The following is a 13,345-nucleotide window of genomic DNA, read 5'->3' as shown; positions in this document are numbered from 1 at the left end:
CGGCACACACCGCCCCCTCCTGCCGCTTCTCTGAACAGCAGCTCCCGGGGCCTCTTCCCGCCGCTTCCCTTCCAGCCCTGGACCCAGCGGGCGGAGAGGGCGACGTCTGCGGATCGCGGGGTCCCGGGGGCGCCCGCAGGCCTCGCGCCCTCCACCTGCTGCTAGGGGCTCCCTTGCCGGACGAGGAGGCGCCACTACACGGGCTCTCCGCAGCACTGCGCGCCCCAGGCGCTCCGCATCTCCAGGCGTCCGCACCCGCGGGGCCCTGCAATCCGCGGAGAAGTTGGCGGCTTCTGAAGCCACCTCCTTCCCCGCTTTACCAGCGGCGGGGACCCTACAGCCCAGCGCCCCACCCCGCCCTCCCTCGCCCCACCCCGCCCTCCCTCGCCCCACCCTTCCTCCCGCCCCACCGCCTCCCCGCCCAGGGTCTGGGCACAGCCGCCCGCCGCCCAGCCCAGGCGGGTGCAGCCCGGGCGCCAAGTTCCGCGCCATGGGAGGCTCCCACTCTCAGACCCCGAGGGGCCGAGAACCCGCCGGGGAGAGGCACCCGAGACCCACGGAGACCGCGTGAGTCCCAGAGCCCACTCCAGGGGCCGCCTTTGGGGGTTTGCGTGCCAGCCAGGGATGGAGCGCGCAGGGTCCGTCCCAGAAAGGCTGGGAAGGTGGGGTTCCCGCTGGCGGCAGCGGGGCACAGGCGCTCCGGGTTTGGTCAGCAGGGCCCCGGGGGCGTCCGGCTGGGAGCGTCCTGCCCCACCGCGACCTGATCGCGTCCGGGCGTGACCGTAGTCCTGTCCCAATCCACGCTGCACCGGCGAGACAAGGGGACCCCGGCCTCGTCCAAGCAGAAAACGCACGTGTCCTAAAGAGCTCTGAAACATTCACAAGACAGAGTTATTTGCAGGGAGGTGAAACTATGAGAGAGGCACTCAAGTCTCAAAACGCAGCTGGCGTTGGCCCTCAGGGTCCAGGAATTTTGACGCAGTGCTTGCTGCTTGCAAGAACTCCCTCTCTTGTTTGCTCCAAGGGCTTCATGATGATCTCAGAAAAAAAGGGCAGTATTGTAGCAGCAGCAATTAGGCTTTTGTTCTGGAACAGCAACAATTGGGGACACCAAGTACTGTAATGAAAGCTGTGAAGGGAAAGTTTTAGAGAACGTGATTAGGAGCAAGTTCCACGGTTTGAAAGATGGTCAATGCTTATTGACAGAGAGGGGATAACAATTTATTTGGAAACCAAATAGTCTTTAAATGTTTATTTATTTTTTGAAATGCATGCGTGTTTTGGAATTGCAGCAGTGTCAGGGAATCCATACTTTTTATTTTAATTCAGCCAATGTCGAAGCTATTTTGTTTGAGAAAGATACGCTTAACCATCACAAAAGCAGTCTGGACTGTTGGAGGGCTTTTGAATCATCTTTTCAAGGCAAAGTAGCTTTCGGAATATCCAAGTGCTAATTGTGGCTCCTAATGTTACCAATGTTCACAAATCTAAACTTACTTCAGGCAGCTTATTAATAAGAATAGCTGAGGCCGGGCGTGGTTGGCTCACGCCTGTAATCCCAGCACTTTGGGAGGCTAGGGGGGCGGATCCCCTGAGGTCACCAGTTCGAGACCAGCTTGACCAACATGGTGAAACCCCCGTCTCTACTAAAAATACAAAAATTAGCCTAGCCTGGAGGCATGAGCCTGTAGTCCCAGCTACTTGGGAGGCTGAGGCAGGAGAATCGCTTGAACCCAGAAGGTGGAGGTTGTGGTGAGCCAAGATCACACCATTGCACTCCAGCCTGGGCGGCAGAGGGAGACTCCATCTCAAAAAAAAAAAAAAAAAAAAAGTAGCTGAGATTTACTGAGCACGTGATATGTGCAAAACACTTCTAAATGCCCCACATGTTATTTAACCCCTAAGAGGACTGAGCTATTATTGTTCTTGTTACTATCTTCATTTTACTGGTGAGGGAACTGAAACACAGAAAGATCAAGTGTTTAACCTCTCCAAGGTCACACAGCTAGAAAGTGGTGGACCCTTGGCCGGGCGCGGTGACTCAAGCCTGTAATCCCAGCACTTTGGGAGGCCGAGACGGGCGGATCACGAGGTCAGGAGATTGAGACCATCCTGGCTAACACGGTGAAACCTCGTCTCTACTAAAAAATACAAAAAAACTAGCCGGGCGAGGTGGTGGGCGCCTGTAGTCCCAGCTACTCCGGAGGCTGAGGCAGGAGAATAGCGTGAACCTGGGAGAGAGAGCTTGCAGTGAGCTGAGATCCGGCCACTGCACTCCAGCCTGGGCGACAGAGCGAGACTCCGTCTCAATAAAAAAAAAAAAAAAAAAAAAGAAAGTGGTGGACCCTAGAGCTCATGCTGCAGCCGCCTCCCACCCAAGAGTTGGAACTATCCTAGGAAACAATCAAAACTTGTTTCAACTGGCAGAGCACACCCTCCTTTTTCCTTCAATTTTGTTTGAATAGTGAGGAAATCTGCAATAACAATGCTTGGTAGCTAATAAGACAAAATTGCCAAAGCCAATTTAACTTTCAAAAAACAAATGTGAGAGGCAATATAACACTGAGAAGAAGTTAAGAGTCTGGGAGGCAAAGAGCCGTGGGTTTAATTTCTAGGTGCTGCTCCTTAATGCTGGAGATCTTTTATCTATTCCTTAACCCCTCTGTGTCTGTTTCCTTATGTGTGAAACAGGAATGATAACAATATCTACTTCACAGGCTATTCTGAGGTTGACATAAAATCATGTATATATGAATAATAAGTTATAGTTTATCTCTGAGCAATATACTCTTTTAGCTGAGGATGAAAGTTGACTATTTTTTGTAAATGTGTGGCCAAGTTTACTGTGTAACTTGAAAGTAAATAATGGAGTCATTTACTGATGGTATGCTGAAGAAATAAACTCAAGATGCGAGGTAAGGTTCAGTTGTTAGGGTGTTATCAGTTGTTAAATTATCCAATGGCTTGGCAGCCTACTTGTTTTAACTGTATAATGTAAACATGTATAAAGGATCTCTCTCTTCATTGAGGCTCTGCATGCACCTTGAATATTTTGCAGAGCTTCCCTAAAAACAATCAGAATGAAAGCCCATCCTTGGTCTTTGCCTAGGAATACAGCCCTTCCCTACTCAAGTGAATACATGAAGCAAATAAACACATGCAATCAGTACTGGGATTACTGGCCTCATCTGCATGTGTAGATTCTGCTCAATGAGGCAGCCTCACAAATCATTTGGCATGCCCAGGTGAAAGACTCTAGAAATGCAAGATTCCAACCTGTAATATACATGAAAAGCAAAAAGGATGCTTTTTATCCAAGTTCTGCCTTGTTCAGATGTACAAGCGACAAGTCTCTCCAAGATACGAGAAAGTAGGAGGTTCATTGTTAATGTTACCCGGCTACAGACTTCCTGCCGAACATATGGCTGTCGTGGATAACGCTGACCTCAAGGAAGTTCTCCTACTCAGGCTGTAGCCTTTTCAAAATCTATTGTTCTTTTTTAAAAAAAATACATAAAAGTCACATGAATAATACATCAATGCTGGCATTTGTCTTTTGAGGGAGAAACTATGTTTCAGAATGTTCACAATTTGTATTTCAGAATAATCTAATCAGGTACTAAAAGTAACTAGATTAAATCTCTTTTACAAGGACTCTATTGTGAAATATAAACAAGCATATATGTACATGAAAAGAAATGTCTGATTTTAAGATACAATTCATTATTATTGAGAAGCATAGCTGCTAACCTTCTCCAAACCCAAGAAGCCAATGAGCCAGCTTTGGTAAAAGCTAGTGGAAATTTCACTTCATTTATTCAAGGAGGCCACAAAGAAAGGTGATTAAGAGCAGAAATTGTGGAGTCAGGCAGACCTGGGTTGTAACCCCAGCTAGATCACTTAGGAGGTTAGTTTAGGAAACATTGGAAATACAGTTATTGAACTCCTCAGGCAAATTTCTACGCCTGAAAAATGGCAATAATAATGAGACCTTTTTTTTTTTTTGAGATGGAGTCTCACTCTGTCACCCAGGCTGGAGTGCAGTGGCACGATCTCGGCTCACTGCAACCTCCAGGTTCAAGTGAGTCTCCTGCCTCAGCCTCCTGGGTAGCTGGGATTACAGGCGAATGCCACCATGCCTAGCTAGTTTTTATTTTTAGTAGAGATGGGATTTTGCCATGTTGGCCAGGCTGGTCTCAAACTCCTGACGTCAAATGATCCACCCCCCTCACCCTCCCAAAGTGCTGGGATTATAGGCGTGAGCCACTGCGCCCGGCCTCAGACCTAATTTTTGAAGTGGTGTATATTAGTAACACAATGGCCAGCACTTAGTGAGTGTGCAATACATAGTTATGAACACATTTGCACATATATGTACCCATGAACTAGAAGCTATGCTGGGCTCTTTGGAAGGTATATTCATGAGTAAGGCAGGGTCTCTTCTGCAGGGAAGTTTGATTTGTGTGCCAATTCTACAAAGCCTGTGAGAAAAGCAAGGCAATAACTTTTTTGAGTTAATTTTTCCTCATTTTTCACTTTCATTTTCCAGAAAGTTGTACTACCAAGAGGATGGAAATGCATTTGGGAATATGATAGTTTGATGAAATGTTTGAAATCACTCATTCCTTAGTTGTTTATCTTTTGGCGATGTGGCCAAGGTAGGTTTTCTATGAGTAGTGGGGAGTGGGGAATTTGTGGAGAGATTTGAAGGATGAGACAAAGCAGAACCTGTGATTCATTGGGGAATATGGCATGTAACTAACTCATCTGGCGTTTGTTGTTTACCTTCTCTGCCTGGAATGTAAGATCTACACCTGTTGTCAATTCTTACTAGTTAAGTTTCCAGACCAATCGTTTGCGTTTGGAATTTAGCATAATGAAAAGGTCAGTAGCAAAGTCAGGAGGAGTTTCTGACATCTTCAGTGATTTTGCCGTCTGAATTTCTGATCAAGTAAATTAGGTGCAGGCTATGTGATATTCTAGCGAACTGCAAAGTCAGCAACAGCTAGGCTGAAGTGCCTTTTAATGAGCACGTCACTGTGGGACACATGTCCCTGACACTAAGCGGGAGGTGCTGGCTTGGAGGTTTTAGACACAAGAAAATATGACTTAAAATAACTAAACTTAGAGAATAACATTTGTAAATTCATTGCTTTCAGATTTATAATATTGTCTACCACCTTCTCAACATAAAATGTTCGTTGTCATTAAAAGCATGTCAGTTCCCATTTGCTATAGAAGTTTTTTAAATGTCCATGTGAAAATGTCTTAGTATATAATTAAGAGAGAGATTTAGAGCAAGTTTGTGGAGAAGACCCAGAGCAACCGCCCTGTGATGAAAAGGTAAAAGAATTGTAGTATTTAACTTGGAGAAGGGACCCAAGACATGTGGAAATATATAATTTTTAGGAGATGTTGGCTGGCTCCATCTCCTGTGAAGCCAATCCCGAAGGAAATGGTTTGAATTGCATGACAAGGGAATTATTTGCATCTACTGAATTTAGATATTGCAACTTCTAGACTATGAGGGTAGTTGAAATAGGAAAGAGTTAATAATGGGAAGAAAAATTCCTCTCTGCAAGCCATTAAAAAGTAAGATAGATACTCTATCAAGAGTGCAACTCTGAGGGAATTCAGGTATAGTTTTGCTCCACAATTTCTTCTGTCTTTTAGTTGTAGTGTATAACTGGCCCCCCCCGCCGCCGCTACCCCCCGCCACAGTCTCTCTCAGCTGGTACGTGGTTCAAGTATTAAAAATCAAGAAGAACCTGGGCGTGGTGTCTCATGCCTATAACCCCAACACTTTGGGAGGCTGAGGCCGGTGGATTTCTTAAGTCAGGAGTTCGAGACCAGCCTGACCAATATGGTAAAACCCTGTCTCTACTGAAAATACAAAAATTAGTTGGGCGTGGTGGTGCGCCTGTAGTCCCAGCTACTTGGGAGTCTGAGACATGAGAATTGCTTGAACCCGGGAGGTGGAGGTTGCAGTGAGCCAAGATTGCGCCACTGCACTGTAGCCTGGGCGATGGAGTGAGACTCCATCTTAAAAAAATAAAACAAAATAAAAATCAAGAAGAGAAACGAAAAAAAAAAAAAGAGGACAACTGCTGATGTTCTGAGATAAGGAAGTGGATTATTTGTAGTCTAAGTTGGTTGATAGCCAGGGTGGGCTATAGGGTGCATGAATTTGCTAATCCAAGGTCTGGAAATGCACTGGTGCCGTCCACCTGGTCATGGCACATGGAGGGCCTCCTTCTGAGGAAGCTCACTCTGGCTACTGTGGGTGCTTTTTGGTTGTTGTTTTTTATTGTGGTGAAAGATACATAACATAAAATTCACCATTTTAGCCACTTTTAAGTATACAATTCAGTGGCATTAAGTACACTGGACAACCATCACCACTACCCATTTCCAGAACTTTTTCAGCATCCCAAACAGAAATTCTGTACCCATTAAACAATAACTTCTCACTCCTCCTTCCCCCAGCCCCCGGCATCCACCATCCTATTTTCTGTCTCTACACATTTGACTACAGTAAGTACCTCATGTAAGTGGAAGTGTACAGTATTTGCCTTTTTGTGACTGGTTTATTTCCCTTAGCATAATGTCCCCAAGGTGTGTCCATGTTGTAGCATGCATCGGAATTTCTTTATGGCTGAATGATATTCCATTGTGTATATATACCACGTTCTGTTGATTCATTCATCTGTGAGTGAACATTTGAGTTGTCTCCACCTTTTGACTTTTTTGTTTTTTGTTTTTTGTTTTTTTTTTTGAGATAGAGTCTCACTCTGTCACTGAGGCTGGAGTACAGTGGCGTGATCTTGGCTCACTGCAACCTCCACCCCCCAAATTCAAGTGATTCTTCTACCTCAGCCTCCCTAGTAGCTGAGATTACAGACATGCGTCACCAGGCCCAGCTAAATTTTGTATTCTTAGTAGAGACAAAGTTTCACCATGTTGGCCAGGCTGATCTCAAACTCCTGACCTCAGGTGATCCACCTGCCTTGGCCTCCCAAAGTGCTGGGATTACAGGCATGAGCCACTACACCTGGCCCTACCTTTTGGCTCTTGTGAACAATTCTGCTTTGAGCACTGGATACAAGCATCTGTGAGTCCCTGCTTTCAGCTCTTTGGAGTATATACCTAGGAGTTGGATTGCTGGATCATGTGATAACCCACATTACTTTTTGAGGCACCACAAAACTGTCTTCCATAGTGGCTACACCATTTGTCATTCCCACCAACAAATGCATGAGGGCTCTAATTTTTCCACATTCTAACACTTGTTATTTTCTGTTGCTGTTTTTAAATAGGCATCCCAATGGGTGCGAAGTGGTATCTCATTTGTTTTTGCTGTTGTTGTTGTTGTTTTTAGACAAGAGTCTCGCTCTGTCACCCAGGCTGGTGTACAGTGGCACAAACATAGCACACTGGAAATTAAGGAATTCAAAATGGCTAATAAACATAACCTTCCCTTACTAATGAATTAAAAAATTAAAACAAGATTGCAATTTTTTTTTTTTTTTACCAAGTTGATTTAAAATGATAATGCCCAGCATTGAAAAGGATGCTCTGGGCCAGGTGCAGTGGCTCATGCCTGTGATCCCAGCACTTTGGGAGGTCGAGGAGGGTGAATCACCTGAGGTCAGGAGTTCAAGACCAGCCTGGCCAACATGGTGAAACCCTGTCTCCTGGACTGAAACAATCCTCCCACCTTAGCCTCTTGAGTAGCTGGACCACAGGTGCACACCAACATCCCTAGCTGTTTGTTTGTTTTTTTTTTTTTTTTTTTTTTTTTTGAGACGGAGTCTCGCTCTGTCACCCGGGCTGGAGTGCTGTGGCCGGATCTCAGCTCACTGCAAGCTCCGCCTCCCGGGTTCACGCCATTCTCCTGCCTCAGCCTCCCGAGTAGCTGGGACTACAGGCGCCGCTACCTCGCCCGGCTAGTTTTTTGTAGTTTTTAGTAGAGACGGGGTTTCACCGTGTTAGCCAGGATGGTCTCGATCTCCTGACCTCGTGATCCGCCCGTCTCGGCCTCCCAAAGTGCTGGGATTACAGGCTTGAGCCACCGCGCCCGGCCGCTGTTTGTTTTTAAAAAAAAAAAAATTTGTGGAAATGGGGCTCTCGCTATATTGCCCAGTCTCAAACTCCTGGCCACAAATAATTCTCCCCCCTCAGCCTCCCAGAGTGCTAAGATTACAGGTGTGAGCCACCATGCCTGGCCTCATTTTGTTTTAGCATAAACAAGACATCACTTTGGAGATCTAAGGATTTTAGGAGTTGCATGCCAGGAAGTGGAGTCAGAAACCAAATACATTATTTACAATATCACAATTGTAAAGAAAATAAACCACCCATAATCTCATCATCCGGAGATAATTGTTAACATGCTGGGACATTTTTTATAGTCTCTCTTTGTCCACTAAGTATATTTTTTAAAAATGGAGTTATGGGCCGGGCGCGGTGGCTCAAGCCTGTAATCCCAGCACGTTGGGAGGCCGAGACGGGTGGATCACGAGGTCAGGAGATCGAGACCGTCCTGGTCTACACGGTGAAACCCCGTCTCTACTAAAAAATACAAAAAACTAGCCGGGCGAGATGGCGGGCTCCTGTAGTCCCAGCTACTCGGGAGGCTGAGGCAGGAGAATGGCGTAAACCCGGGAGGCGGAGCTTGCAGTGAGCCGAGATCGCGCCACTGCACTCCAGCCTGGGCGACAGAGCGAGACTCCGTCTCAAAAAAAAAAAAAAAAAAAAATGGAGTTATGATCTGTCTTTTGTATTCTCATGTTTTCACTTAACATTGTAAACATTTCTCCATATTACTTTACTGAATTCAAAAATATGATTTTAATGCTAGCTTAATGGTTCATTATCTGTACATACCATAATTTATTTTTTTCCTAAATGGTTGATATTTAGGTTGGTTATCATTTTTGTTCATATAAACAACACAGTTAATAAACATCCTTGTCATTCTTTGTGCATTTCTGAGTAATAACTTAGGATACATTCCTAGAAGTTCAATTACAGGGTCAAATAATGTATAGCAAGATTCTAAAATTTGCTACATATTACTATATATTGTCAAATTTCCCTCCTCCCCCCAATTAATACCAAGTTATACTCCTCCCAGTACTTCATGACAGTGACAGTCTCAGAGCATGCTTTTCTTTTCTTTTTCTTTTGTTTTTTTTTTTTGTTTTTTTTTTTTTTTTTTGAGACGGAGTCTCGCTCTGTCACCCAGGCTGGTGTGCAATGGTGCGATCTCGGCTCACTGCAACCTCCACCTCCCTGGTTCAAAGGATTCTCCTGCCTCAGCCTCCTGAGTAGCTGGGATTACAGGCGCCCACCACCACGCCCAGCTAATTTTTGTATTTTTAGTAGAGACAGGGTTTCACCATGTTGGCCAGGCTGGTCTTGAACTCCTGACCTCAGGTGATTCACCCTCCTCGACCTCCCAAAGTGCTGGGATCACAGGCATGAGCCACTGCACCTGGCCCAGAGCATCCTTTTCAATGCTGGGCATTATCATTTTAAATCAACTTGGTAAAAAAAAAAAAAAATTGCAATCTTGTTTTAATTTTTTAATTCATTAGTAAGGGAAGGTTATGTTTATTAGCCATTTTGAATTCCTTAATTTCTTGTTATTTCTCCCTGCCTGTTATTGACTGAGATATTAATTTTTCCATATTTATTTGTAAGAGTTCTTTATCTTTATATGATGAGTCCAGCTAGCATTTATTGAGCACTTACCATGTGCTAGGAAAATGCGAAGGTCTCAGTCGGGTGCAGTGGCTCACACCTGTAATCCTAGCACTTTGGGAGGCCAAGGCGGGCAGATCACCTGAGGTCAGGGGTTTGAGACCAGCCTGGCCAACAACTTTGAAATACCATTTAAAAAATTCAGTATCAGGCCGGGCATGGTGGCTCATGCCTGTAATCCTAGCACTTTGGGAGACCAAGGTGGGTGGATCACCTGAGGTCGGGAGTTTGAGACCAGCCTGGCCAACATGGTGAAACCATGTCTCTACTAAACATACAAAAATTATCTGGGCATAGTGGCAGAAGCCTATAATTCCAGCTACTCAGGAGGCTGAGGCAGGATAATCGCTTGAACTGAGGGGATGGAGGTTGCAGTGAGCCGAGATCACACCACTATACTCCAGCCTGGGTGACAAAGTGAAATTCCGTCTCAAAAAAAAAAAAAAAAAAAATTATGTATCATAACCTCTCTTTCTAACTCTTGATGGTTTTTCTTTTTCTTTTTTTTATAATGTGTAATTTTATTTCTGCCTCATTAAACCTCCTCTTTGTCTAGGCCAACAAGAGTTTCCTCCTTCTCCAAGCACACACGTATTGGGCATTTGATTGTGAGAAAATCCTCAGATCATTGGAACTTGATATGAAGTTACATACCTGTCCCTCCCCTCCAACCTGTGTGCTAATTATATTATGGAAAATAATCTTTATCTTGCTTTTTTCTCCCAAGAAAGCCTTGAGTCTCATCCAGAAGTCAGATAAGTGCTGGATCTCTTCTCTTTGCTTGAATGACAAGTAGTTTTTTCTGATTCTAAAGAAGGAGATTGTTGTCCACACATGAATATCCACAAGGCTAACACTGCCCCTTTATTAGTCAGGAAGATATTTGGTTTTCAGCTTTCCCTTGATGGTTTTGTCTTTTTATTCCCATTCATTGAACTAATGTTAATCTTTTTCTATTCACTCTCTTTCATTCAACAAGTATTAATTGAATACCTTCTTATGTTTAGGCACTGTGAACATTATTATGTATGTGGGAATTTACATGAGCAGAAGAAAGCATTTCTAGATGTATGAAATCTGAACATTTGTTTGTAATACTGCAGACAGGACATATGCTGAAAAGTCAAACAAGAGGAAATGACCTTGTGAATGGAGGGGGATGTGTGAAGCTGGAAAAAAATAGGACATCTATAATTGAGCTTTTCTCATAGATTTTTTTTTTTACATCAATTTTCAGTCCATCTTAAGGTTGCATTTTAAGCATTTTAGCTTCCTCTGCTGAAATGGTGGCACCTTCAAATGCTGTCGGTCATCAGTATGCTTTGTCAGGCATACATTTTTCAGGGACAGTCTTTAGAGTTTATTTTTTATAATAATAGGACATAAAGCACAGCAGATTTAATATAAGGAATGGCAAATGATGTACCACTGTTCTCTGCTCTTCCTTTATCTTCCAGCTCCTTTACTTTTATTTGTGGAGACTTGGTATCCTTGAAGAGTGACTATCTACAAGGATCCCTGACTTTGACATTGCTTCATGCCCAGAAGGCTTACTGTAACAGAGACTTTGGATGTAATTTTTTCATTGTTTGTACAATTGCACAATAGTACAGTTTTATCTTTATCAATCCTATATGTCTGCTACATATGATATTAATAACACTTCTAGGCAAAATACATTATATTTAGCCTCCTTAAATTTGGGAATGTTACATAGAAACTTTAGAGTCCTGTCTATTTTTGGAAGGTAGAGTAGTTCCATTTCTGAGAAAACCCATCCTGTTTATCTGTCTTATACTCTGCATGTTCTCATAAAAACTTGACGGCATGGAATGTCACTGGTAAAGATGGGAGCTCCCAGAAACCTTACAAAGATGCTTTGCTGTACAGCAATAGTTCTGAAAACTGTTCAGAGATCCCTTGATAATATGATCAAACTTAGGGATCTTTCCCTGTGAAAATACACATATACACAATATGTGAAATGAGGACTGTCAGAGACCCTGAAACCTATCCATTATCCCATTTAATCCTGTCATGGATCCCATGAAATAGACATTATTATCTGCATTTTACAGATGAAGAAACTGAGGCCTAGAAAAGTTGAGAAACTAAGGCCACAGAGCTAGGTTTCAGTCCTGATGAACCTGGCTGAACCAGAGAACACAAATTACCAGTCAATTCCAGAGTGTTTCTGCCACCCAGACAACTCATTAACCAGTAGAGGCTTTTGTTTATCTACTAGAAAAGGAGTTTTTATGGCTATTTCCTACTGATAAGATAGTTTCAGGGAAGTAAATGTTTGAGAAAACATTGTCCAGCTCATTCTATAGCTAAATAGCTATAGAGAAATCCTGTATTGCTTTTACACAGAACCGAAAGAAGACCTCTCCTGGGTTTCTTTGCTGAAGTATTTTTGTTTATGAGTCTTGCTTTCCTAACAACGGCAAAATGTTATGTTTCTATGGCTACATCAAAATTTTTCTTAAATAGGGGTTTGAGAAAACAAAACTAGGAAAGCTTGGGCAAGATATGAAGGTAGGAAGATGATTGATACTTCCTTTGCCTTTTCACACCTGTGTATCCATTGGCCTCAGAAGACCGTCGAACCCCTTGATGACTGAATGATATTCAGGCAGTGGCATTTCCGGGCAGATGTGTGTGAAGTCGTGATTCCTAATAAGTGCCCCATGGGCCATAGGAACAGCACTTGGGAGCACAGGTCAAGTCCTTATAACCTGGGCCCTTCACAGTTGATACCCAAAGCAGAGAATGGGAGGTTCTCTTCAGGACAAAACTAGAACCAAGAGATGTGCGCAGATTTCAGGAATACCTGGCAATAAGGGGGAAAGAAGAGAGACAGAGAGAGTAGAGTCTAGAGTGGGCTGCTTTCACCTCTTTTCCATCTCCTTCCTGCTTCTTGCCAGGTGGAGGGCTCTGTTCTCCCACCAGGGGGCGCCAGCCACCATCCACTAAGTTTTTGGCTTAGTTTTTGACAGGGCCATTCAGATACTGATTTGTAGTACACGTAAGAGAAAAGAAAATAGATTAGGGGCCGGGCACGGTGGCTCACGCCTGTAATCCCAGCACTTTGGGAGGCTGAGGTGGGAGGACCACTTGAGCCCAAGAGTTTGGGACCAGTCTGGGCAACATAGCAAGACTCTATCTGTACAAGTAATTTGTTTAAAAAATTAGTCAGGTGTGTTGTCGGCACCTGTGGTCCCAGCTACTTGGGAGGCTGAGGCGGGAGGATCTCTTGAGCCCAGGAACTCGAGGCTGCAGTGAGCTGAGATTGTGCCACTGCACTCCAGCCTGGGTGACAGAGTGAGATCCTGTCTTGGAGGGGAGGGGAGGGGAGGGAAAGGAAGGGAAGGGAAGGGAGACAAAATTGACCTTTTGACGCCTCATTCCTTCTCCTGGCCGGGATCCTGCCTCTCAGGGGTGTGTCTTCAAATCCTGTGATTCACAGATAACTTTCTGTAGCTTCTGAGAAGTTGGGAGTCTCCCTTCTGCAGTCGTTCAGTGCTTGTTCATTTGTATCCGCTGGTTAAACTGCAGTATAAACACCCTGCATTGGATG

The 13,345-nt window shown here is 44.3% G+C and overlaps 1 protein-coding gene across 8 annotated transcripts in view; it reads left to right on the top strand.

Moving 5' to 3' along the window:
* TACC1 (transforming acidic coiled-coil containing protein 1) overlaps positions 1-13,345 on the top strand; it is a 126,845-nt gene that overhangs the window by 29,387 nt on the left and 84,113 nt on the right. For 2 of the 8 annotated variants that reach the window (XM_030937338.1, XM_030937335.1), the window contains exon 1: positions 439-567. The exons of 4 other annotated variants lie outside the window; for them this stretch is intronic. Coding sequence is in view for 2 of the 4 variants with exons in the window: in XM_010385257.2 (XP_010383559.1) it covers positions 491-567 (77 nt within the window). In the remaining 2 variants the exon portion in view is untranslated. Of the gene's footprint in view, positions 1-438; positions 568-13,345 lie in introns of those variants that run through there. 2 more of the 8 variants (XM_010385257.2, XM_010385255.2) reach the window with 1 other exon arrangement.

Source organism: Rhinopithecus roxellana, chromosome 9, assembly GCF_007565055.1.
Source record: "Rhinopithecus roxellana isolate Shanxi Qingling chromosome 9, ASM756505v1, whole genome shotgun sequence".
In the NCBI taxonomy this organism is placed as follows: domain Eukaryota; kingdom Metazoa; phylum Chordata; class Mammalia; order Primates; family Cercopithecidae; genus Rhinopithecus; species Rhinopithecus roxellana.
The sequence above is the reverse complement of the archived record's forward strand: the minus strand, read 5'-3'. Positions and strand labels throughout refer to the sequence as shown.